Here is a 26,067-nt window from a genome sequence, read left to right on the forward strand (position 1 = left end):
TTAGAGTCAACAATTCAGGTATATTGCATAGTTTTCATGGTCAAAGGGACCTAGAAAGAACCCATAAAGACGCAGGGAGAACATACAAGCCCCACTCCCAGAAGTCTGAGGTTCTCGGGGTGTTCCTGCTATGAAGCAGCAGCTCTAGCCACTGTGACACAATGATAAACTCTCATACACAAATACAGCATTTTTGGAAATTATGTTAGGAGTGTTTTATCTCAGATGTCTAGTAGTGGTAATATTTCTAGATTGATTCTAATTTTGTCTGTTGTAAACATTGTTGTAAAACTGGTCACTTCTCAGTGAAATCAACATACCAGTACATTTCTGTGTCACTCCCAAATTCCCCTGCAGGCAGCCACAAAACAGTAATTCGTCTGTATCTGAGCTGAGCAGAGTCTCTTCAGGCAGGCATCGGTGAAACAAACCCTCCTGTCAGTTCACGATTGCACCCCTTGACTGACCATGACTGTCTGGCTCTGTTGGCGTGTGAGCACCGACCACAAATCATTGACCATTACTGCTCCTAGCAAACACACACGACACACACAACATGCCGTGATGGAATCCGTTGTGTCTTGATTGGTGATGCTGTGGCCTATGGTTGTACAGTCTTTGAGAGGTGCGGGAAACTTTTAAGCTAAACAAAACTGAAAGTAGGTGGCTGAATTTGAGGAAAACACAACACTGTGTTACCCTGATGTGTTCCTTTGTTTTATTTCGTAGTTGTAATTTTCTGTGTCAGTGTGCGTGACCCAGTTCAGTGGCGGCGGCAGCAGCAGCAGGGCAATTTCTCTGACTTCGTTCTGTAATCTCCCCTCAACACGGAGCAGCACAGCACTGTAGCTGCCTACATCCAATCTCACACTGGCCCTGAAAGTACTATTTTTAACCTGGTAATAAGGTATCCAGCAAGCCTTAAAATCGATATGATATACCACACACCAGCACAAGACTATGTGGACAGTTTGAGAACTTTTACTTTACAAAACGAGAAATGTTACAAGAATCTTACAAAACAATGCAACAAAAGAGAAAGCTTTTTTTTTGTCTCAATAAAATCTTGTATTATCTTCATTTAGATATTTCAATGAAATTATGTTATGCATTTTGATTAATTTTTTGTCATCTGATTTGTCCAGGATGGGATAGGCTCAAGTGTGGATCAGTAACCTTGATTCGGGGTCGTGGCAGAAAATGAATGAATAAATGGATCCAGGCGGTGATCATCAAACTTTAACATATCGTTCCTTGGATCCAACTTCTATTATCAAAATCCTTATTTTAAACTTGTGATCCCGGTAACAGATAGCAAACGAAGGAAAAACCATAACCTCCACGCCAAATATATGATATCATGCATGACGCATGCAACATAAATATAACATTTCAAAAAGGAAAGGAGACATGGTAGCATGAGAAAGCACCCTGTTTTCCACATCAATATCATTCATGCTTCAATGATTCAGTGGCACTTGACTGAATAACTGCAGTGACCAGCTTTCTATTGCAAAGTAAATAGATAAGTACTGTACTTATACTGTATTCATCAATGACCTATAAAGTCAGTAAACATCTCATCTCAAACATCTTTTGGCTCCTCCAACTCTTCTGACCATTGTACAGAAACTTCTTTTTATGTCTGTCTTTTAATGGTGTGGCTTCAGAGAGTATTATGAAATTGAATGCAGAAAAACAAAAATTCACAAAATGATGCAGACATGACTCACTCGGATAAGGAAGATTGTGGTAATGATCATCTTCCCCTTTTAAGTTGGTTATTGAACCTTTTAAAGTGACAACAGCAAATCATTGAAGTGACTTTCCTAAATATAGACATAAATGACTCTTAAACACTGACACACTTCATCAAGAACATATTTTTTGTGGTGACATTTCAGTTATTGTGGCCATCTGTTTCTATCCTTGGTAAGTGACAGCTGTAGAAACCAAATAGGGCAACCCTAAAATCAGGGCAGATCCCATGTTGTTAGGAAATAAAACCCTCCCTCTTCACCTACCCAACACTCCTTATCCAAGTGTTTATAACATGACACACTGGAGAAATGAACCAGCTGAGCAGCTAGGTCACCAATGGAGTCGGGATCCTAAAAGTATCTGATGTGTACAGCTGTGCAGCTGCAGGACATCTGTATTTCAACAGTCAGGGCACACTAACTTTGTACAAAGCCAGTTTCAAAGCTGAAGGCTGTTTTTCTCCTCAGTGACATCATGCCAAATTTCCCGCCATAGGTCCGTTCCATTAAGCTTCAGCAAAGTCAGTAAAATTTTAAGAAATACTTGTTGCTTCACTACAAATACTTGAAAAGTTTTTGATGAAGATTGAAGTGCCATGCATTTAAAATTAGCTCTTCAACAAAACACAGGATTCATAAGGGAACACTCTATGTTAGACTGTCTGTGCACGTCTTCAGGAAGACTGAGGCCCGTGTGAAGCTGTGTAAATCTTTGCTGGGTCGTGATGGAGCTGTGTCAGGTCTAATAAATTCCTTCCTGTGACGTCACTGGATATGTCTGAAGAGTTTTTTTAAAATGAAGGCGTTCCAAAGACATCTGCTGACCAGCCCTTTGTGGCACACTCCTCATTCGTGCTCGAAACGACCAGGTCAAGGCTAAATTAGCTGCAAACATGACACACTTTAAATTTCAATCATATTTTAGTGATCAAATTGCATCATGGTGTACCACTTTTTTTTTTTTTTTTTTGTGGCTTATGTTGTAAGAAAGCAATGCTAAATTGGCGATATACTCTTTATTGTACTTTTATAGATTAGTGCTTGCTACTGCAGAGACCTGGTCCCCCTGCAGAATGCCCCAGCCTGGATGACAGCATATGCTGCCTTCTACTCTGCCAGTTAGATCTCGAAGGCCCCCAGCTAAAAATGTGTCAGGAACAATTAGGACTTCTATTTACAAGCGGGGTCTTTTGGGGTTCTAGCTTTCCAAATGTGATGATCATGTTAAGGAGCTGGAGCCACTACATCGAGGACTGTGCCACTTTTTGGAGGATCGTTGCTCCATTTTTGGGAGAATTTGCAGTGAATATTATTTGGAATTTGAGTAACGGACGGATGGCTTTCAGAGCATTTCAGCACAAGAAAGGAGAGTGGAGGAAGTGACTACTAAATACTGAGTATCGGGCCGAATTCTATTCACTAGGAAAGAAAAACATGGGACAGGAAATGAGCTAAGTGGTGAAGATGAGTGCTAAATGATAGCAGGCCCTGTATTACTGTGGACAGACTCCTTTTGGCTTGAGTGGAAGTGGCCAGCTCCATTTAGAGATTGAATGGTCAAATGGGACACTGACTGTAGGCATTGATGGGTCTTACCAGCACTTTTGAGAGCTGGAGTCTGTCCACACATTGATGAGAAAAAAAGCAGGCGAAGAATTGATTTATCAAGCCCCAGTTCATGATGCTGCTGTGATATCATTTTGTCAGTCATTGAGCTTTGTTGCAGCTCATTGTCTCTCAGGATATTCACAGAATGACACTACAGTAGCACTTCAACAATTAAAGGAAGATTGCAGTAGAGATTGCAAGCACTGTAATTGAGATGCCGCTCTGAGATATGAAAAAATGAAGAGAACTTATATAAGTGCGTGAAATTGGATTTATTCATTGTTTCCTTGAAGTGTAATCTGTCTTTTGTCTCTCGCTAATATGCAGTAAGTCTGAGGTTTGCATGCTGAGAGAGAGAAGGTGGGGACAGCAAGAGGAGATCTCCAGTGGACAGACAACAGCTCACATCAGTGCTGATGTGGGTGACGGATGGTCTGTTAAAAAGAGGTTCTAGAGGAGGCAGGGGATAAACAATGATCTCTGATATTCATTTGACTGTTAAAATGAAAATCAAGAGATCGTGTAATCCTGGTGAAATATTTCATATACATATGACATGTAAAACAGAGTTGCACAGCTGCTGTTTTATTTCCCAAAAGGTATGTGCAAGAGAGTGAAAGAACAAAGTTCTAGGAATTTTTCTTTTTATTTAATTTTCAGATGTAATTTCTGTTGAATCTTATTAAAAGGTTAAGAACTACCAAAAAGGTTTTCCAGAATAGACTTATGAGAAGGACATGGTAGTGACAGCAATGGTAGTAACAGAAATGTTTGATGTCCATCTTCTAAAATAAATCTTTCTGAAGATTTTTCAATCCTTTTTGTCCTCAGTTGGATTTTTTTTCTACATTAACTGTCACAAAATTTCTGATCGTTCATCAAATAACAAAACGCTCAAAATAAAAATGGACACAAGAAGATTAATTGGAATACGACATTTTGAGAACATTGCTTTCAGCACAGATCAGACCTAAAACTTTTATAATGCTTAAAAAAACAAGCTAAAAAGCATCCAGACCTGCATTTACAGTTAATAATCTTTTACCTCCTTCAGAAATATGTGCTAACACACTTTTACGTGATAATCTAACTTTTCAAAACTATTTTTAACACCTTGTTTTTCATACTGTGGTTTTAATACTGTACATTGTACTAGACAAGCACACGCCCTCCTCGTATCCTAGGAACGACTCTTACGCACAGGCACCATGCGTGTCTCGACAGTGCGCTCTGCTCACCTCCCTTTACCTTTCTCTGCGTGTGACATTTGAGGTGACACTTGGAGGTGACATTTGAGGTGGCATTGCTTCACACCAATGACAACCATGCGCAGATCGAGGAGACCGGCAAGCACTCGATAAAGTGTGCGACTTGTTATTTCGCTGAGATCACTAGGAGATTCAGTAAAGTGTCTAAGATCCAAAAGAAAGAAAGGAACTTGTTGCTACTAGATAGTGGAGACCAGTTTCAGGGAACTGTCTGGTTAAACTACTACAAAGATGTGAACTTCATGAACAAACTTGGCTATGATGCTATGGTTACTCGTCCTTTACAATCTAATCCTTTATTGATAACATCTCAAATCACAAGAGATCATCTGATAATTCACACTGCCTTATATTCAAGTCTTTGGGAAGCCTTTCATTGGGAAGTCTTTAATTTGACCTATGTGCCATTTGATCATAATCTAATATGTCAGCCTTCATTCCCAAGTTTAAATGAGTCCTACTATAAGACTATGACCATGTAAATTAGCCCTTTTTATGTTTGCATATTAGTTAGGCCAACACCTTAATTTTGCCGATGACGTGGAGGCTCTGCAGATGCAGGTTGATAAACTGGAAACCTTAGGCTATAATAAGATCACCGCCCTGGGCCACTCCGGCTTTGATGTGGATAAAGACATTTCCAAGCTTGTGAGACGGGTAGATGTTGTTACTGGAGGACACACCAATTCATCTCTCTATACTGGTATTTTATCATGTTTTATTACATTTAGGTTGAGGGTCACTAAAAATAAACTATAAAAGGTCTTGCTTTTCTTTTCGTTTAATTTATTATTAAAAGCGGCTCAAATACTTTCAGTTTTGATTATTTACTGAAAAAAAGTGAGAAACAGCACACTTCTAACCTAAAAATGTTTTCTGCAGGCAGCGCCACATCCACAGAAGTACCAGCAGGTCCATACCCTTATATAATGTCATCTGACTTGATATCATATCATATCAGTGGTCCAGGCTTATCCTTTGGAAAATATCTTTGATACTGTAAAATCGCGTTTAATGATGCTGGGAATTTGCTAAAAGCTGTTGGGAACCCAATCTTGATGGACAGCATAAAGATCCTCAAGGTAGATTGTGATCAAGAGTCATACAATGCTCATACATTTGATTTTACAGCTGTTATACTGATTCCAACTACTAACAGGTGGTTTAACAAAAGTCAGTTCTATGATCTTTAATGACTGATGCTGTTAAGTGATTTTGTTGGGACTGCATACATACTGTACATACAAGTGAAGCATTGACTTTACCACTGAGCTACATCCCCGGCTATACACTCTACAAGAATCCATATTTATGGAATGTCACAAAATTTCCTAGGTGTGTTGTAACTAATGGTCACAGGGGGTGACATTTACTCCATCAAAGAAAACTTTTCCTCGTTACTTGTCTGACATTTCTATGCATCAAAGTTGAATATGACCTCTCTAAGCCAGTGAACCAGAGAGTCGCATCTGCGTCCATGCTCTGCACTGAGTGCTGTGTGTCCGGATATGAACCTGGAGCTGGACATAGACTTGGTGAAGATGTAGACAGTGGTCATGCCTTCATACATGGTGGACAGTGGTGATGGCTGAGGAGGAGGTTCTGAAGCACGACACAGGTGGGCAGCAGAGACTCTTTATTGATCATAATAAAAGATGTGATCACTTTAAATGTTTTAGTTTTACTGTGACAGTATGTATAAATAATTATTTTTTGGGATGTGGAGAGTTTTTTGCATCCCAAAGAATACCACCATCAGTGAAATACTCTTCTTCTGGAAAACTATTAAACTAATAATGATATAACTGTTGAAGTGATAAGGAAACAGTTGCCATGGAAAACATTTTCACTGTGAAATTGGTGCCTAAAGAAAAATATCTACAAGCATAAGGAAAGAGACAGCAAGAGTAAAACAATCTGTCAGAGTGCAATAATTCCTTATAGATGACAAATGATTCAAACCATCCTTCCAGGTCTCAAAAGTCCTTCATCCTTTGCTCTCCATTAAACTGAACTCCAAGAGCTGAACCTAAATGAATTTTCTTTCACTAAATCATTGTTTGTCTCTCCTTGAGTGATCCTAGTGACTAACTAGTCGTGAATATCAATCTAAAAAGAATTAATCCCACTTTTTGTATCTATGAAACATCACAGAAACACATGCAGTCATGAAAAGACAAAATTCCATGAAAGGCAGGATGAATGGTTGTCAACTATTCACCTTTGATCATGACTTTTGTTAAAAACCTAACCACCAAACCCAGGGATTCCCTCAAAAGGTTCCCTATAAACTTAGTATCTGGCCTCAGGGTTCTGTTCAAGTATATGGAGAAAAAATTACTGGATTCACTGGTTAAATTACGTTACAAAACAAAACACAGGTCTGTCAGATATCAGAAGTGAAAGAAATTCAATTATTCTTTTTATGATGTCTCTTCAACATTTAACAGATTCTTCCTTCATTCAAATCTGTTTGGTAGTTAATGTAAGAAAGATGGAAATATTGAATCCTATGTTACACGAAAACAGAAAAATTCTTGGCTTCCTTGAACTTCCATGAATTTAAGGTAAGCAACTGTTCCAGTATTTGCATAATAAACAGTAGGAAGTTATCCAAGTGCTCTCAACTGGAAATACCAGATGCATAGTTTACAACTCTACAGGCATTGCTAATGCTCAGAGGAAACATTAAATACAGGTGTTTGGAACATATGCACATGGAATACTGTACACCTGTAATTTGGAAAGTATTATCCAATACCAGCCAAGCTCTGACCAAGTTATCATTTTCTTCTTGCAGGTAATATGGACATTTTCATTTTCTATAAATATGTCTCCAATATAAAGCATGTGTATCCCACAGCGGACGGCCAAATAATATTCAGGAATTCTGCTTTCTTCAAAACCCACAATCTTGTTTTGTCGCTACTGGGTGTAGGTCCATCTGTCACACTCTGAAGTTTGTTCATCAGTGAACAATTAGTCTAGATATTAGTGTATTCAATATTAGTGAAATGACCTGTAAATATGTGTGTTCATTACATCAACCTCTGTTTAAGCATGTTACGTGGTTAAAAGAGTGTACTATCTTGGGTAAGATTCCAGAGGATTTATTGGCAGGAATATAATAATATTCACAACCATATCTCTTCCGTGTTTAATAACCAGAAATTGAAATGTTTTGTGTTTCACCTCTGTGTTTGACATTGAGTTGGATTAAAAAAAAATCTAACTTTGGGCTGCTAGCCAGCTGCTAGGAGGGGAGCTCTGGCTGAACAAAGTGAAAGAAAGATTTAAAAGGCATTTTCACATTCGGAGTGTGTTTTCTCATTTTTAAATATTTTGTAACATTTATTCCATAGTGGCTTTATTTTAAGGGATGTGAATATGAGTTGGTGACACCAAACAAGCTAAATCAATTTTTTTATCAGTCATGACTCCCTTTAGATGTATGTAAAATTGAGTCACCCTTAACTGAAAAGTATTTAAAATTCTACACAGCATGCTTTTGTGCCAATGAATGCAAAGTAAATGATAAGGAGAGGGAGCGGTAAATATGTTTTACTGTCAATTGAACATCTGAGAACAGCAAAATGAACATAACCCCTCTATCCTGACAAGGATGGATGAGAGGAAGGAATGGAGCTCCTGGTCCGTAAACCCTCAGGTGTTGCCTGTAGTTGTTGTCAAAGCAGGTTAGGATCATAAATAGAGGTTCACACAGAGCTCCTTGAAACGATCCCTCTCCAGTGATATCCAAAACCTATCCACAGCCATGTTTCGCAGGTTTATTTTCAGCATGTGACCTTCCTTGAGCTCTGCCAGTTACTGCAGTACCAGAAGTGGACTGTGTGACGGTGGATTTGGGGAAAGAACCAGTGTGAGATCTGCATTTTCATAACAAGACTCATTTTCAAAAATTTGAAGACATGATTTAATCCATAATTTAATTTACAGAGTGATTGACATGCACAACAATGGGAACCTGTTTCTTTTTCTGTGGTGAGTATCCAGTTAGAAGGCTGTACAGATGACTACATGTGATCAACATGTTAGTTTCAAGTCAACAGTCCAACAGTCTCTGCAGTAATGTAAGCCTGGATTAATCGTTCATATGATACAGCATCATGTTCACTGACTAATTAATTTTACATCCATGGAGCCATCACAGACGTCTCCTTCTGTACCTGCTGGTGGGGGAAAAAATGAGTATGAAAAGAACAAAAATAAATGTCGTTTTTAGTACTAGGTAAACAAACATCTGATCAATATGTGGACTTTGTATCGAGTGTTATTAAGTATTCTGGGTTTTTTAGAGACATGTCGTACCAAAATGATTCAATTATGAGGGTATTTATGCACAGATTATTAAGCAATATTTGTCTCAAAAAGCAGCTGAGGATGTAGTGATGAAGCGCAAAAAAGGATGACACGCTGTGGGGACCCCTAACGGGACAATTTGTCTCAAGAAACAAATTCAGATGCAGATGAAGCATATATGCGCGCGCACGCACACACACACACACACACACACACATACATACAAACACACACACACACAAAAGCGGAGCTTTGGAGTACGGCATGTTGCTGAACAAGTTGGGTTTCTCCATGTTTGTTGTCCTTTAAAAGTGACAAGATGGCCTGGTTGTGCACTGATTTTTAAAAGGTCAACAAGATAAAACCTGATTCCTTTCTATTGGCTCATATATGGGATTATTCAGGCCAGGTTGGTGCTATTGAAGTTTGGGTTTTTTTATGAAAATTTCTGGCTGTGTCCTTTATCTAAAAGACCACAGAAAGTCAGCATTTATAAGTCCATTGAGGTTGAATACCCACGACATATATGGCATCTGGTTTAAGAAATGCTCTGGCTAAATTTCAACTTCTGTATTAGTAGTGGGCTAGCTAGCTACACCGTTTCATTCATTTCCTTGACGACTTGATCAGTAATCCTCTCCTCTTCAATCTTCTTTATCTGACTCTGGAGCCTATCCCAGCTGACATTAGGCGGGAAATGTGGTATACCCTGGATAAGGGAGACCAATTTGGGTGGGAGGAAGCCAGAGAACCAAGAGAGAATCCACAAAGACATGAGGAGAAGATACAAACTCTACCCTATCCGCTAGCCAGTTACCCTCAGTTTATTGACATGATTTATGGGTCGTTCATTAGTTCATTTTTTCCCATGTGGTGTGTTACAGCATTGTCTCAATGCTGGTAGAGGGAAAGTGTAAAGAGACGATTGGTTGTGTAGTTCCTGCACATACAAATGTCATGTGGGGCAGTACACATATCATACCACTATAGAGAAGCTCTGTGGTCAAACAACTGCCAGAAAGTTTAATAAAGTTTAGCTAGTGTTGAAAATATTTTCTGACTGTATCCATTATGATATTTTTTACATGATATCCATGTTGCTGCAGAAGGACCAAGGTTTTGACAGGACATGCAGTTCTTTTTCCTAGTTCATCATGCGTCTGTTAAACTTCCCTGTGCTAAAAAAGGATTTTGCAGTCCTTGTATGGACTGGCGTGACACCAGCGGTGGTCCGCATGGACCGCAACTTAGAAAATTATAAAGGCACCCTGCAATACAGGAAGTGGAGGATTATTTGACCACCATTCTTGCTGTCGCATGACTCAGACATTTGAAATGTTAATTGTTGTGACAATGTCGTGGCAGAAATGTGTCCCATTCCCCTCCTCTTGCCCATAACCAGCTGAGACAGGCTGCAGAGTTACCCGTGACCCGCAAAGAGAATAAAGGTCGACTTTCACAAGTACATATCCAAGGAAATGTGTAGAAACCGTATCTCCCAGTATTCTCTCTTTGAATTCCTTTGGATTTGCTCTCTGTGGGTTAAGTAGTTGCTGTGAGAAGGACTTAGGTAAACGTTTTCCTGATTGGCAATCTTTAGTGGTGGTGATGGAGACCCTGAGGGACCCACACCTTCAGAGTGGTGTGATAACCCTCTCCAGCCTGTCTAGCTAGCACTTGCTTTGTGTGTCTGATGTCTTTGCATGTTGTGAAGATGGACAGAACAGAGGGTGAACTGCAGAATAGTAATTCACTGGCTCATCAGCAAAACTGGCACATCGGGGCCCAGAGCTCCTTTCAAAATCCCTCTGGAGCTCAGTTTCTGGTTCTCTCATCTGTATCTGGTTTTGATGATCATTTGGTTGAATAAATATGTATTTATGCACAAGGACAATGAACTATGCTTAAATAATGAACCCTGTTTCTCAGTTAACCAAAGGCAGACTTCTATTTACCTTGTTGAGCTCAGGGAAAAGTTCTTGAATGGTGATGTCCAGCAACACATATGTCAGCTGAGGAAAATGAAAAGGAGAAAATGAAAAGAAAGATTACTGAGAACAGCAAAAAAAAAATTTGAGAAAATACTAGAAAATTGAGAAAATACTAGAATTCTGAATAGCAAATTTGAAATTTCTAAATGAATGATCTTGGATACATGCTTGAGTACCTGCTTGTTTAGAACTGGCTGTTGAAGTCCATCAAACAAAAGACGAACTCCTTCATACTTGGCCTCTTCTCCAATACACTTCCCCAGGATGTCTGAAGATAAATGGCATTAGAGATTTCTAAGGCACCGCACGTAGAAATAATATCACATTGGGACTCACTACCTAGAGGAATCGTGAATGAATACCTGGAATATAGCGCATCATCTCCCCAAATGTCAGTTTTGCCCTCCTCTGTTTGTGTTGAGCTGAGCGAGGTGGACTGCTTTCACAGAAAACTGTGTCTGAAGAGGCAAAGATTATGTACATCATGTCACTTGGGTAAATAAGGAATCAATCATTCAAAAGTTGAGGAAACTCATTTGTTCTCTTCTCCCCTGATACTGGATGAAAAGATCATTGTCACACTCTCTATCTTTGAATGAATTGCACCTCTAAGCAGGGTGATGAGTGAGACTAGACGATGCTCCTGCACAACTTGGTTCAGTTTGTACTGAAGGTAGTAATCAGTGTAGGCTTCCACTGTGTTCTTGAACAGGATTCTGCCCGTCATTAGCAGGTGGTGCAGCCAGTCTGGGATGTGGAAGACGACTCGTCCTAATATCCACGAAGAATATTTTTAGGTAAATTAAGAAACATAATATAGAAATATAGTGCATGTATATAACATCTGAAAATATAATATGAATATAAATTCTAACTTACTGCTATGTAAGGTGAATTTAAACAAAATTTCCAAAACAACACATATAATGACTGTTCGGCATTACACAGTGATGTACGTTGTAATAAAGAAACTCCTGGAGGACTTACCCACATACATTAGGTAGTCATACACCCCTTCAACAGTCATCATTTCCATGAAGTAATTCTGATTGTGTCTCTTCTCAGTCATTTCTGATCGGTTGGCATTGTTTTTGAAGAGGTCATTGAAGAGCTAGGATTGAAACATTTCCAGTCATGACCATCATAATTCTTTTGTGATTTCTATTCTGTTCCAACAAAAGACAAAACTCTTTCACAGTTGATGGAACGGTTTCTGACTGAGCTCTGCAGAGAAGAGAGAAGCAATGATAGAGAGAGGGAGAGAGAGAGAGAAAGAGAGATAGAGAGAGACTTTAATCGCCAACCTTTTTATCGTTTTCTGAAGTGGGGCTTAGAATGGTGAGCTCTGGCCGGCTTGGTTTAGGTTTGGGAGATTCACAGGAGTTGAAGAAGGACTGGATGAAAGGCTCCAGATGCTGCCCTTTCTAACAGAGAAAGCAAAAGGTATATGTTGAAGTGACATCATGATTTCTGCTTAATTGACAGCTAGCTGTCTAAGAAATACACAAAGGATAGCTTAGGCCTGGAGTGATCTGATGGGAAGCATTTGTGTTGCAAAAAGATGAGATGGAGAGAAGTACAGCATTCCTATACAACACCCAATTACATTCACTCTATGAAGAGATTCTCACCTCTTTTATCAGTTTGCTGGGAACCGACTTAATTATTTTCCCTGTGAAACAGAAACACTTAATTTCAGTCATGTGTTCTGTCAACTTTTGGGTTCTGTCTGAGACAGAACCTAAGGTCAATCTGTCCAAACATTTTCACAATGTGCTTGACATACTGTTCAAACACAATCCATCACACCACTATATGTGACTGTACCTAAATTCACGTCAGGTAACATCTTATCCAGGAACTGAGACTCCATGCTGTGAGGAGACAGGAAGTCGGCAAGAAGCTGACTGTTACTCAGCTCAGGATGCTGCAGAAGTTTCTGCAAACGAGACATAAAAATATTCAGGTTAAGGTTAGTGTTACTTCCAGGTTCTCCTATAAATTCAAAATGCTGTAGAAATCAACATATTTGGAGACCTGCAATTTATTTTCAGATACCAACACAATAAATTCTAGTATTGTCATTTCAGGTGCTGGAAGAAGGGCAATTTTTACAATTTTACTTGTCTTGAAAGTTACTGGATGGATTGCGATTTAAGAGCAATTTACAGTTATATGTATAAAAACTATAACTATTCAGTCCAATATTCCCATTAGCTTATTATGTGCTGTTTGTAAATATTACTATTTATTAAAATGTTAATTAGATTAATTAATTACGCTGCAAATTAATGAACTATAAAAATTAACGCAATTAATCGTAAGTGGCAAGTCAATGCGCAAGCATTTTAAATTTGGCCCATTGAGGGACCCGTAGGCTGCAGTGACGTCACTTCGTACCTGCGCCACTAGTCAAAAGCAGGGTGACCGACAACAGAGATGGTGTCTTCAGACTCTGACTCGGCCATGGAGGAGCAGGAGCCTCTAGCCGCTACAAAGTGTCAACTGGAGTGGTGGGCAGCTCACACAGGAGCTAATGAACAGCTAGCCTCTCTTGCTCGCAAATACCTGGCTACCCCTGCCACGTCTGTGCCATGTGAGAGACTCTTCACTCGTAAGGTAACATCATTCAAAAAAAGAGGGCAGCATTACACTCAGCTCAGACAATGTAAACACGCCTGTTTGTCTGAGCAACTGGCTCAAGGACACACAGAGTTGTCTGTTGTCAGTTCCTGTAACGTTAGCTTACCCTTTAAAGGAAAAGCCTGTTGGCATCCTGCTATTGTTGTTGCCTTATTTAGAGGCATGTTATACTATTCAATTTGAATTGCTGTATTGAGTCAGCTTTAGTATTCATTTTGATTGAGATTCTGCTTATGTGCCTATCTGAGACTCAGCCTTATTTTATTTCTGAATTTTATTTATTTTATTTAACTGTATTTGTATTGAATTTTTGAGAAATGCACCTGGCCTAATTGGTTTGCTGATGTGCTTGGCCTTTTTTCTTTTGAATTTCATTTATAAAGCACACTTAACCAATAAAAATGTGGATTTCAAATCTTCTCCTCTTGGTTTATTCTATTTATTAGTCATGCACTACAATTTTGTAATGTCCTAGAATTCAAATTCTTTGTTTGGGGGCCTTTAGCAGGTATGAGATTAAAATACAATTAATTAGAATTACAAATCCTGTAATTAATTAGATAAATTCTCTTAATAGCCTGACAGCACTACTATTTATATAATACAGTAGTTATGTTAGTAGGTAAACATTAACATGTTATATTATAATTGTGACAATATTCCATGTCAGCTGATGAAAACTCCCTGAATAACTGTGACTAATGTTTCCAGAATTTTATCTCAAAAGATAATCTACAGCTAAAAATGAAGATGGTGAAACGTCTGTCATTTTTTCCGTCGTGTTTAACAGCAGTATCTCAATTCTTGCTTCCATCTTGGATGTTCTTCTGGAAAAAGGTCAACTTTCGCTACAAAGTGCTTTGCACCACAAAGCACTTTGGTCGGGTTTGAGCACCTTCCCTAGCAACAGCCAATATTTCCTTCTCAAGGGAATACTTGGGTCTAGCTGCAACTTTCTTCTAAGGACCAGGCATGATCGTAATGACAAGTGTTTACTGGGAAATGTGTGCTTATGTATGATGGCTTTTGTTTGACAAATACATGAATTGGTACTCACTCTCACCTTCACAGAGATTTCACTCTACAACTGTTTGTTTATAGAAAATTTGTCTCTCTGCACAGGAATAATAGATAATGGAAATTCATCTTGAGACCCATCAGTCTGTGTTCTACATCTAACAAGATTCCAACGCAAAGACAAGCCCATTCTTTCACACACACACCTGAAGATACTCCTGGAAATCCTCTCGCTTCGATGTCAGGAACTCATAATTCTTTGGACCAATAATTCTTTTCGAAGGCAGCTGTGCATCTGGAAAAGAGCCTACAAAGAGCACAAAATTTCACAGAAAATAACATCAAATTATGTACAGCAGTGAGTGTTCTTTTACTCTGATAAAAGATTTGACAAGAAGCTTTTGTGTGGATTTCATTTCATGTTCCTACATAATGCAACAGGGTCTTCAACTTACTTGTCTCCTAAAATTGAGGTTCATTTGGAAATAATGTTTGGGATATGTGAGGACATTTTTGTCTCCATTCTTTTATGTGCATAAAAAAAGGACAGGGCTTAAAGTGCCAGCTAGAGCACCATGTCGCAGAGAATTTACCATGAAATTCAGTGAGCTTTGATTCTAGTACATAGAACTCCAGATATCTTCTGTACACAGACCAGTGCTCAGTCTCGTGTCCCACTGTGGACAAATGCAAAGAGGAAAACAAACATTCAATTAATAATCGAACAACTGTCAGGTAGCATCACTGCCATCTGATCATCAGGACATGAGCAATAAAAGCTACCAACAAGTGTGATGAGTTCATGTGGCAGTTCAGCTCATTGTGGCGATTTGAAAGGGAAAAACATGAATTCAGAGGATGTAGGATTCAGTTTTTTGAAAACAAGCTTAAGATAATATTTCCTTTTGTGGCCTTTCTTCATTTATATGAAATACCAAGGTCAGAATCATCACTGAAACACATCTATCTCCCAGTTGAAACTAAATTACAAAGACATTTTAGTTTCTGGCATTGAAAATTCATTCTAACAAGATACTTTCTTTAGTTGTGCTTTAAATGTGACAAGTTACCTTTACCTAATTTTTGAATGATTCTGCTCGAAAGAAATATTTAAGGTTTGAAAACAGCATTTCTTTGAACAAAATTATAAAAGGATATCATGCAAACATATTCTCTGAATGCAAAAAAAGATGCCAAAACTCACTCTAAAATGTCACACAGCAAATCAGAGAGCCTTCACAGATGACAGTAACTAAAACAGAAGTGCAAGTCTGCTAAGGCTCACCTGCTTTCCGGTCATTGCGTTCTACATCAATACAGAACACAGGAATCCTCTCCCTCTTCACATCATCATCATAGAAATCAATGTACGGGATGGTGATGTTCCAGGCAGAGAGGTTTCGGGGTGTGCTTGGGGTAGAGGCAGCCTCCAAAGGGGAGTCATCCTCCAGCACCATCATGGCTTCCTCCACCTTAAAGTGAAGTAAGAGGTCATGGCCATTGCTGCTATTGCTGAAGTACAAAAAAGGACTGGAGAGCTTTTCACTCCGTGGACTTCAAGTTATGTTTATTTTGTCAGTCAGTCATCTTCAGATTACCACCGCAGCGGGTCACGGGGAGCCGGAGCCTATCTTGGCGGCATAGGGCGTGAGGTGGGGGACACTCCGGGCATGACGCCAGTGTACCATCTTTGTGTGTACCACACATAAAGACATACAACCATGCACACACACACTCATTCCTACGGGCAATTTGGAACGGCCAATAAACTTGAAGCGCATGGTTTTGGAGGTGAGAGGAAGCCGGTGAACCCAGAGAGAACCCACGCAGACACGGGGAGCGCATGCAAACTCTGAACAGAGCTGAATTCGAACCCGGCTCTGCCGTGTTGTGAGGCGGCAGCGCTAACCACTGCGCCACCATGCCACCCTGTTCATTTTGTAATGAATTAAAATATTATCATCTCTCTGGGCTGTATTTATCACACAGTTTCCATCATATTTAACCTGGGAAAAAAAGACTGGCTGATTTATTTTTGGGGACTTTTCTAGGGATATATAAAATTAATTATGTATAATTAATTAATTATTTTAATTGATTTTCAACCATCATTTTCAACCATAAAGCTTACATAAGACAGAACTTTTTTTTTTTTTTTTTTTTAGAATTAAGGGAAGCTCTGGGAAGAAGTTTCTCTAGCTTTTTGGAATCAAGAGAAATGTTAAGGAAAGCACGACAATAGTGATAAACAAAATTCTAGCATTATCAAAATGGTACTGTAGAGGGAGCCAGATTAGGTGGTTTCTTCTCTTTACTCACCAACGCCCTCAAGTGGCTTCTCCAATGACTGTGTAAAAGAAGTGCCTAAGTGAAAATTCAACTTCTGACAAACGCCTAACAAGTCAAGATGTAATCGAAAAGGACATATAGCTGAGTAATGGCTTTTTTCCTGTCTAAGATTTACATGGCAGAGTACATACAGAGTGAGTAAAAAACAGGTTGAAGACCAAGGAATATACAGGACCCTTACACATGAAAATATACCACCATTAAATTTAAAAAGAAAATGTTTATCATCCAAAAATTAGTGATCTGTACTTTTCCAAATAAGCCTCACCATATCATCTTCTCCCTCGACCAGCCCATGGGACGGCAGCATGGCTCCTTCCATGGTCGTGCTCTTGAAAACGCCTTTAATCTTACTGCCTATGCGACTGATTCCAAACGACTCACCCCTCTTTGACGTGTTCCTGCGGGACAAACAGGGAGGTTATCAGACAATGCATGATGGAGATGCAGTGCATGGCTTGAGCAAAGCACATGCAGCCTGAGAAAAGTGACAAGGGAGGAACTGTAGAGGAGGGGATGCAAAAAGCAGCGTACTGTTCATGGTCGTGGGGTGGGGAGCTAAGGTAGCAAAGCCAAAAAATGTCACAACACAGTCATCTCGCAATGACAACCTCGGGTTCTTCTTTTAGAATCCAAAATTTAAAAGCACACATGGCACACGTTTTTAGTATGAAAGGGATCACAAATTGAATAATCCCAAAAAATCTTGCATGATCAGTTTCCAGTCAACCAGAACAGGCACATAACAACCCAGGTATTCTTTGAGTGCCTGTTAGATGAAGTGAAATTCACTATCATCACATGACAAATAGTTATGCATCTCATACAGAAGAAACTGAACATTGAAAGGTCACTGCATTGTTTTAAAAAAACAGGCAAATCAGCTTGAACGACATTAAAAAAAAAAGGTTGGAGGAAGGACACATGACAAAAACGGGATCCATGCATCAGTCCTACCATGCAGCCATCTGGTTGGGACTGGGGACTGGGGTCACGGAGAGGGGAGTGTGTAAAGCACTGCATCACATTCAGCAACCTGTGACACATGGATGGACCCTGACTTACTTGGGCGATGAGTGGCGGTGGGATAACGAGCCGTATGGGAAAGTTGTGAACGTGGACTGGGCATGGAGGGAGTTAAAAGATGCAGGTGAAGAGCTGCCAGAGGCGGTGAATAGTGAGGATGGGGACTCGGGGCTCCAGTCCCAGGAACTATAAGCAGAACAGGGTCGTATCCCAACGGACGAGAGGAGGGAGAGGACCATGGATCATACCAGGGCAGGCAGTATGGTGGTCACAGAATCAAAGTGGACATACAGTCACAGACACAGCACAGAGGCCACTTTACACCGATGGAGTTAAGGGCTGACAGAGTGGAAGGGAGGTTACTGAATCGGAGACATGACGGGAGTTTGGCTCTCAGTTCGTCGGATTATGAAATCGAGCATTGGTAGGAGCCATAATCTTTGCATTTGAGGGGTATTTCACATGCTGCTTTAAAACTACATTCAATGCTTTCTTAACCACAAGCTGAAATACAAAAACAAACAGCATCCATCCAAGTTCGCCTGATTGACCTTTTACTTTTGGAAATGAGCAAACCAACGCGAGAACAATTCAACAGGAAGATGGTTAAAAAACATTTTATTAGCATATGATTAATGATAAAATCAAGACTTTTAACTGATAACTGATTTTTTTCTCGCATTTGTAGAATGAGCATCAAATAAAACACATCTGAGGATTATGTTAGATTGGAGAAAAATAAATCTACATTTTTATCACATTATCAGGTGGTGCTCATTGGACTGAAGCTTTGATTGCAGCTTGCAGATGGCTCAGAGCACGGAAATTGTTAAGAGAAAAGGCAGCACATGTTCCTCTGGAAATCAGTCAGGAAAGAATGACATGTAGTTTGTATTTTGCGTGCAGCAGCACTGCTCAGCCAGCCACTGGTTGGATCAGAACACTGATGCCTCATACTCACCGAATGTCATCCAAACTGACGCTATTTCTGGAACAATATGCACAAGGAGTTAGTGGCAGGGCACCGGGGCCACATACACACCACATCCCGTGATAGAAATACGACGGTAAATCCCTCTGAGTTCAGGTCAGTTCACCTCTAATCTGAGTTTCGTTGTATTATAAAGTAAAATAAAAATGTTTTACTAATCACTCAGTTTCTTTCAAGCTCAATCAAGACTACACTGACAGTAAATCTAATTACATTTGAAGCAGCTCGAATCATAATGCAGTGGATATTAAGATAAAGATGATTGTGGATTTGACGTTTTGTAAATGATCTGTGAAATTGAGAAAAATTAAAGGTATGAAGATCCAGCAGTCAATTATAAACCTGAAGTAAGACGTTTTTTCTACATTATTAATATAAATATTATGGGTCATGCTATCATTTTGTTACACAGCAAAACAGGAAAAGTGAAGCCTACCTGCTCATCCTTGAATTCCTGGCTGGAGACTCAGCCCCTCTCAGAAGCTGGCGGAAGTACTGAAGGATGAAAAGTCGGACAAAGTTAAGGAGTTTCAGGTCAATCAAACACAACAGGTGAAAATTCATTCATTCATTCATTCATTCATTCATTTTCTTGTTCACTTCTGTTGCTTTTGCTAGTCTTTGGTGTTGCTAGAGCCTATCCCAGCTGACTTACGGGAGACAGGCGGGGGACACTCCGAACGCATCGTCGGTGCATTATTGAGCCACATGAAAAATATACAACCACACACACTCACACCTACGGACAATTTGGAATGATCAGTTCTCCTAAGCTGCATGTTTCTGGAGGTGGGAGGAAGCTGGAGAACCAGGAAAAACTATTTAATCATGGCAATAATCAGGCCTGCGCTGCTTTATTTGGAGAGGGATTAAAGACAGCAACAAAGTATCAAATCATATTATAATTTTTGAAACACGTTATTCCTGAAAGCCCGCTGTGGACACTGGCTGACCACTGGTCCTCTAAGTTGTATTCAAGGTTACAGAATCTGAGGGTGAAGTTCTGCTTGGCAGCTGCACGTAGCTCCAGCCTATTGGCCGGTTGAATGTCATGTGCCACGCCTCAAACAAGACTGTATTCAAAGATGGAGGATAATAGAAAAACACATCTTATGAAGCATATGTTTTATTCATTGTGTTGAGCCTCCGGACTATGTTGTCACATCAGGTAAATCTGAAGTGGAGTGATTTAGTGCTGGGTGTAGCTCTAACCTCGTCACTGTGACAAAACATGGGGGTGAAAACATTCTCCAGGAGAGACAGGACATGCTCGTAGGCTTCAAACAAACACCTCATGGTCTGCAGCTTCACCACCTGTGAATACGGGCCGTCTGCAACTGGGATGTCAGAAAACAGCCATGTTAATAACTTCATACACATGAGGGACAATCCAGTGGATATTTAGATAACTACAGGAACGTCTCATTTACACAATTCTCACATACTGTTGCGTATTTCTTCGACTATGAAAGGGTCAAAGCGGATTTTGTCGATGCTCTCGTCCAAACAGTAAGTCTCGTAGATCTTCTTCACCTCTTCATGAAGATTCATCTTCTCTGAGTCAGATAACTCTGGGCACAGGATCCTATCGTTGAACTCCTCTGGGAATTTAAGAGTCAAACACTTCAGCTGCATTGCTCCAAGGTCTTCAAGAATCTATTAGTGGTATCAATATCACAGACATGTCTTTATTGATTTTTGCTAACGATATCAGACTGACTGTGTGTGGCTACAGGTGAGAGTGTGCCTGTGGAGGCTATTCTCTAATGAATTTCCATTATAAATTCTTTGCAAAAGCATTTAGATGTTTAAATGTAGGATTTTGCAGAAAGTAGATCCTCTGAAGGTATCTGAAAGGTTTGGGATAAGCTTACCGACAGCCAGGCAGAACTGAAGAACATGGACAGCCCCTTCTTGCTTCAGAAAGTTCATGAAACGGAAGAGAAGATCTTGCTGTTCTCTGATTTCTTTCAACTCAAGCTTCAACACCTGATCAGAGAAAAAACATGAAAAAAAAAATTGATTACCTTTGTCTCGTCTACACGACAATATGGATGGACGGATGGACAATTAAAAGTACCTGTAATAATAAAGTAATACCTAAATGTTTTTAAGGGTAAAACTATTATAAACTGGAAAAAAAATGGATCTGTTTTGAGAACAGGACATAAACAATTTATAATTTAAGAAACTGCTCATGATGCTCAATGACTGCATGATGTTGATATATATTTTTAAGAATTTTTATTCTTATCTGAGAAATAATCTGAGAACAAAACTGAATATATATCTAAATAAAGCCCAAAGAATTAGTTTCCCTTGTACTGCAGAAAACACTCACAGAGGGCTTTTTGTTACGAGCATCAGAGTACTTTTGAAGAAAAGGAACCAATGGTGAAGGGGGTTCTACGTCTTCTTCGGGCTGGAGCCAAGAAAACACAAAGAAAACATCTTATTCCCCCATGAATACACTCCCCCCTGCAGGAACAAGTTTAAAAGCACAGAATGTGAATGGAACTGGCTTAATGGTTAAACTTACAGGAGAGTTATCAATGAATATCAAAAGTAAATGATTCACTGTGTCCTGCAAAAAAAAAAACAGCAATCAGCCATTTCAATGCTCTTAAAAAGATAAACCTTTGTCTTCCATTTTCACACTCATTGTAAATAACTGATAGAATTGTACATTGTCTTGGAATGTATCAGCAGAAAGCTTCAATGGAAAACAGTTTTTGATTGAGTATGCTGGTCTTTAATGTGTTAACACTCACAGGATCAGCCAAGTAGTCCATGGAAGGAAGGAAGACAGAACCAGCCAAGACTTCTCTTATCAGAAGAGTAAGAGATCTGAGTGGAGCAAAAAGATAAGGTAGCAGGAACAAAGAACCAGAGAGAGTAAAGGTCTTACCTACTTCCTTACAGAAGGTATACACTGTCAGGAACCTAACTAGAATACAAGTCCTCACACCATGTGGGTGGCAAGAATATCTACCTGAAGTTAAAAAGGCTAAACTATTTAACAAACCTTTATCTTTTTTAATTAATAGCAGTTGAAAGACCAGCAGTGTACAAGCATCAACCTACAGTCAAGTATCCAATTAGGGCACAGATGAAATACGCAAAAACAAAGCCTGAAGACATACAGTATAATAAACAGAAGCTTGGTCAGACTTCAAAATCTGGGATTTGTTGGTGAAATTTAAGTGAAGAGGACACCAATGGATTCTCTGATTGTATGTAGACCAGTTTTTCCAAAAATCAGTTCATTACACTTAGATAAACATGTCAGCATGCAGCAGTGCTAATGTTTGGAGTTATATCTGAATTGAAAATACATGATGAAACACTGTATAGCTCATTTGCATATCCTTTATGAAGCTGAGAATGCTGGAGCTTCTTGACAAATGTCATAAGATCCTTGAAGGTCTGTTGATGACAGATGTTCAACTATTGATTGACGCTTCAGTGTGTGGATTCCGGGAACTTCAGTAAATCGTATTCTTTTTTAGGTTTCATCACTCTGGAATAACACAGCTCAGACTTAAAAGTCTGAGCTGTGTTATTCCAGAATGGGGATTTTGAACCTGAATAGCAATTGAGCTGGGCGTAAGCAGAGATTTCAGTCTACTGTGACACATTCATACTCTCTGTCGCATCTATGTTACTAGACTTTTTGGGGGGACACTGAAACTATATTTTAGACAAGTTCTGACATATAATTTGAGCCATTGCTGTCAATTTAATGAAGCAGAACTGGGTTACCTGCAGTCCATAGCCTTAGGTGGCAGAATGTAGGGGAAGAGCGTCTCTGTCAGTTTCCTGAGGTATAGGAGTTCATCTCTGCGACTGCGTAGGGCTACATGGAGGTCAGCACCGTATTCCTCCAGGGCAGCTTGTTGCAAGTACTCTGTATTCTTTACTGCATAAGACAGAGAGCAGAGTGGACATTGATTTGCTTCTTGTACTGAACTCAAAAACAAGAAGAATATGATTAATACCTTTCTGTCTAGCCTTGCTGATTATTTCAATATGCTTCATGGAAACTTTCAGAAGCTTTTGTGTAATGAGAGATGCTACATCCACCTGAGAGATAGAGAGAAAAAGTAAAATAACTAATGTTAAATCAATCACTATCCCAAGACTGCAACCACACAGAGCCTAACCTCACCTTCTGGGTTCGGCGGACCAGCACAGCTGCAAAGAAGCGTAAAGTCACCCTCAGCTCGTCCACAAAGGCCTCATCATCTGTGATATCTCTGAAAGTAAAGGCCACACAGTCACGTCTTTCACTGCATGCAACACATAAAACTACCTAATTTTATTAAGAAAATACAAAACATGTAGAAAATATCTTTACCTATACCAAGGATAGACAAAATTTTCCAAAACCAGCTCCAGAATCTAAAAATAAAACACAGAACAAAATTAATGTCTTTAATCTGTCAATGTAAGATTTAATATAAAAGATGTCTATTATTAATGTATTACCTCTGAAAGAGAAGCATCCACCTTGGAAGGAACTTTAAGGTCAAGCCATGGTTGATAGTTTTCTAGTAATAGAGTAGGTCTGTAAATAAATAGGAGAGAAATGAAGCATATTATTTCTTTCTGTGCATTACAGTGATAGTGTGACATGTTGATAAACGACAGTGTATTATTGAACTCAAACACAAATCAGATTTTTATAGAAGCTGTCTTTGATTCCCAAAGTTTGATTTCATTATTACAGATCAAATAATCATATTTTAATGTTTGTCTTTTAGTAGCACAAATAAACTCAGAATATATGGTTACTAAATGGGGAATTGTAAAAATTGTCCTTTAGTGTATCTGGACAATATGTGTTTACCTTGTCATCTTAAAACCCCATCCAATAGGTAAATCAACAAGACTGACACTTTTTTAACCACTGTTTTGCGATGTAACCATGTCTCACCTGTGTCTTTTGCATTTGATCTTTCCACAAACGGCACAGCTGTGGCCCAGGGGAAACAGTTCCTGCTGGTATGACTTCAAGAAAAAGATCACATGAACTACCGCTGCAAAGGATCCTTAATCATAAGCTATTAGCTGCCCTCAGGTTGAACATCAATACATACAGTAAATACTGTGTAAATGTCTTAGATGGGTGTGAGGAAGTGCTGCAAAGTAGGAATGCTGTTTTGAAGGTAGAGTGGTAACACCAAGTACTGATATGGTGATTTAGATTTTTTTGTTTGCTCATTTGTATTTTGTAAATCAATAAAAAATTAACAATTAAAATGTACATTTCTTAAAACCATACTTCACAAACTGTTTTCTATGAATATGAAATCAGTGCTATTATTTAAGCAGCAAAAAGACACAAGAATGATTTAGAAAAACTGTTAATACCACAGTTTAGAGTCTTATTACTAGGGAATTGTATTCCATCAGTGTCTGACAACTATTTCAAGAATTTTCTGACCTTCCTACCTTGTTGTTAGGTTTAATGGAAATAAAGATGTTGGGAAGCAGAGACTCAGGTCCCAGGGAGCAGTAGAAAGTCACCACCCCAGCAAGAAAGGACCAAAACACCATAATGATGTGTATGTATCTGTCCAAACAGAAGAAATCCACTGCTAATGTCAGGGATGTCAATTAACGAATATCACTGATGGAGTACCATTAGGATTTACCTGTTTAAAAGCAAAGTGGACATCAGCAGGGCCAGCAGCAGAAAGCAGAAGACTGGATACTGTCGGCCCAGTTCTCTTAGACGGTTCAGCTTCATCCTTTGCCTTAATTTCCTCAAACAAGCCCCGATGCATCCCATTTTCACCGCCCGGAGAGTCTGTTTACGCGCAGTCTATTAGATATCACTGTGAAATAAAACCATAACACGGAGCGTTTGGACAACAATCAATAAGGGCGTGTAGGGGTGATACTTCGTAGCGAGAATCAACACCATTTTATTCTTCGCTTTATATTGCAGGCAGTGATTTTATTTGTCGCCCCGGCACTTACCGTTACGGTACGGCGCCTGCTGTGGGCCATTTTTCATCCGTGGGTAGTGTTTGTTGGATCGGCTCAGGAGAGGCAGCGCACAGATGTGACTCGCAACAGGATTGCGGGTAACACCACAGCATCAGATCGCCCCAAGCTTTCCTAAAATCCCGGCAGTGTTTGATAATGGCTGCGCTGCTCCAAGTGACATTTCTTGTCCCCTGTGGGGCAAAACGCGTGATGTCACCTCCGCCCCGCTCACAGCATCTATGAACTAGCTAATGTAGGTCACAGACAACTTGCTGCACAGCCTGAAAAAAATGATGATTCACTCAATGTGTTCCGTTTTACGTGGGGACACCACTGTGACATTTTTTCGTGCAATCATGTAAGAATCGAAGGGTATTGTAGTTCATGTCACATAACGTCTGATAACTTGTCACGACTCGTGGAAAAACACGTAAAGTCCATTTCATGTGTTTAGCAAGCTAACGTGGACATTTGTTGGTATTAGCATAACCACTGTTAGATATTAGCACCGCTGTGGCTAACGAGAAAAAACACTAGTTTCTATGTTTAAGTTACTATTCAAGGTGACATTTTATAGCATATTTACGGAAACTTTACTGCTGACAAATCCAAACCCGGAAAGAACGCAGTTTTTATAACATTACCGCAATGTATGCTGACCAATTTTATTCTGTATAAACTTCACTTTGTCATTGCGCTATTGGAGGAACATTTACGGAGCTTTTTACGACAATACCGTAAAAGTGGAATTTCCAAATATGGAGTAATGACGTATCGCTCTTCTAAGAGGAACTCTATCCTTCCAGGCCCAAGTATTCTAATCCACGGTTACGTTGATAAATTCAATTTATGACCATATTTCCACACGGAAAAGGAAGTGAATTTCACATAACTTAGTTGTATTCATTCTCTTTTCACCATTTCGGCTTGCCCCAAAAGATGCAATAGTACCACTTATTAGTTACAAGTGTAAGCATGCTTCCAGCTGTTGTGTAAAACTAGAAATACCTTAAGTTAAAGTGATTGAGTTGCAAATACATTTAAAGTCCTGATAGATTTTTTACTTTGTATTGCTTCAATTCCATTTTCTCAAGTGCACA

The 26,067-nt window shown here is 39.4% G+C and overlaps 1 protein-coding gene across 6 annotated transcripts; it reads right to left on the bottom strand.

Annotated features, from left to right (window-relative positions):
* Nucleotides 1-8,214: 8,214 nt before the first annotated feature.
* Nucleotides 8,215-25,722, bottom strand: LOC137610856 (sorting nexin-14-like). 6 transcript variants are annotated; one of them, XM_068338730.1, is made up of 32 exons: nucleotides 25,704-25,722; nucleotides 24,959-25,158; nucleotides 24,631-24,813; nucleotides 24,428-24,548; nucleotides 23,910-23,983; nucleotides 23,462-23,540; nucleotides 23,331-23,374; nucleotides 23,142-23,229; nucleotides 22,972-23,056; nucleotides 22,736-22,892; nucleotides 21,745-21,820; nucleotides 21,513-21,557; nucleotides 21,315-21,395; nucleotides 20,848-20,962; nucleotides 20,419-20,574; nucleotides 20,186-20,310; nucleotides 19,410-19,468; nucleotides 18,944-18,970; nucleotides 18,022-18,168; nucleotides 17,225-17,357; nucleotides 15,893-16,079; nucleotides 15,201-15,284; nucleotides 14,814-14,914; nucleotides 12,775-12,886; nucleotides 12,579-12,619; nucleotides 12,252-12,371; nucleotides 11,935-12,058; nucleotides 11,554-11,718; nucleotides 11,310-11,405; nucleotides 11,124-11,215; nucleotides 10,912-10,968; nucleotides 8,220-8,826 (listed from the first exon to the last, which is right to left on the bottom strand). In XM_068338730.1, the coding sequence occupies exons 3-32, from the start codon at nucleotides 24,765-24,767 to the stop codon at nucleotides 8,785-8,787; spliced, it is 2,970 nt and encodes a 989-aa protein (XP_068194831.1). In that variant the 5' UTR covers nucleotides 24,768-24,813; nucleotides 24,959-25,158; nucleotides 25,704-25,722; the 3' UTR covers nucleotides 8,220-8,784. The 6 variants fall into 6 exon arrangements, with proteins under 6 accessions (XP_068194832.1, XP_068194831.1, XP_068194830.1 ...); XM_068338731.1 differs by lacking the exon at nucleotides 25,704-25,722 and having other exon boundaries at nucleotides 8,215-8,823; nucleotides 24,959-25,659; XM_068338729.1 differs by lacking the exon at nucleotides 25,704-25,722 and having other exon boundaries at nucleotides 24,959-25,659.
* Nucleotides 25,723-26,067: the final 345 nt, after the last annotated feature.

The sequence above is a fragment of the Antennarius striatus genome, chromosome 17, assembly GCF_040054535.1.
Source record: "Antennarius striatus isolate MH-2024 chromosome 17, ASM4005453v1, whole genome shotgun sequence".
Taxonomy (NCBI): domain Eukaryota; kingdom Metazoa; phylum Chordata; class Actinopteri; order Lophiiformes; family Antennariidae; genus Antennarius; species Antennarius striatus.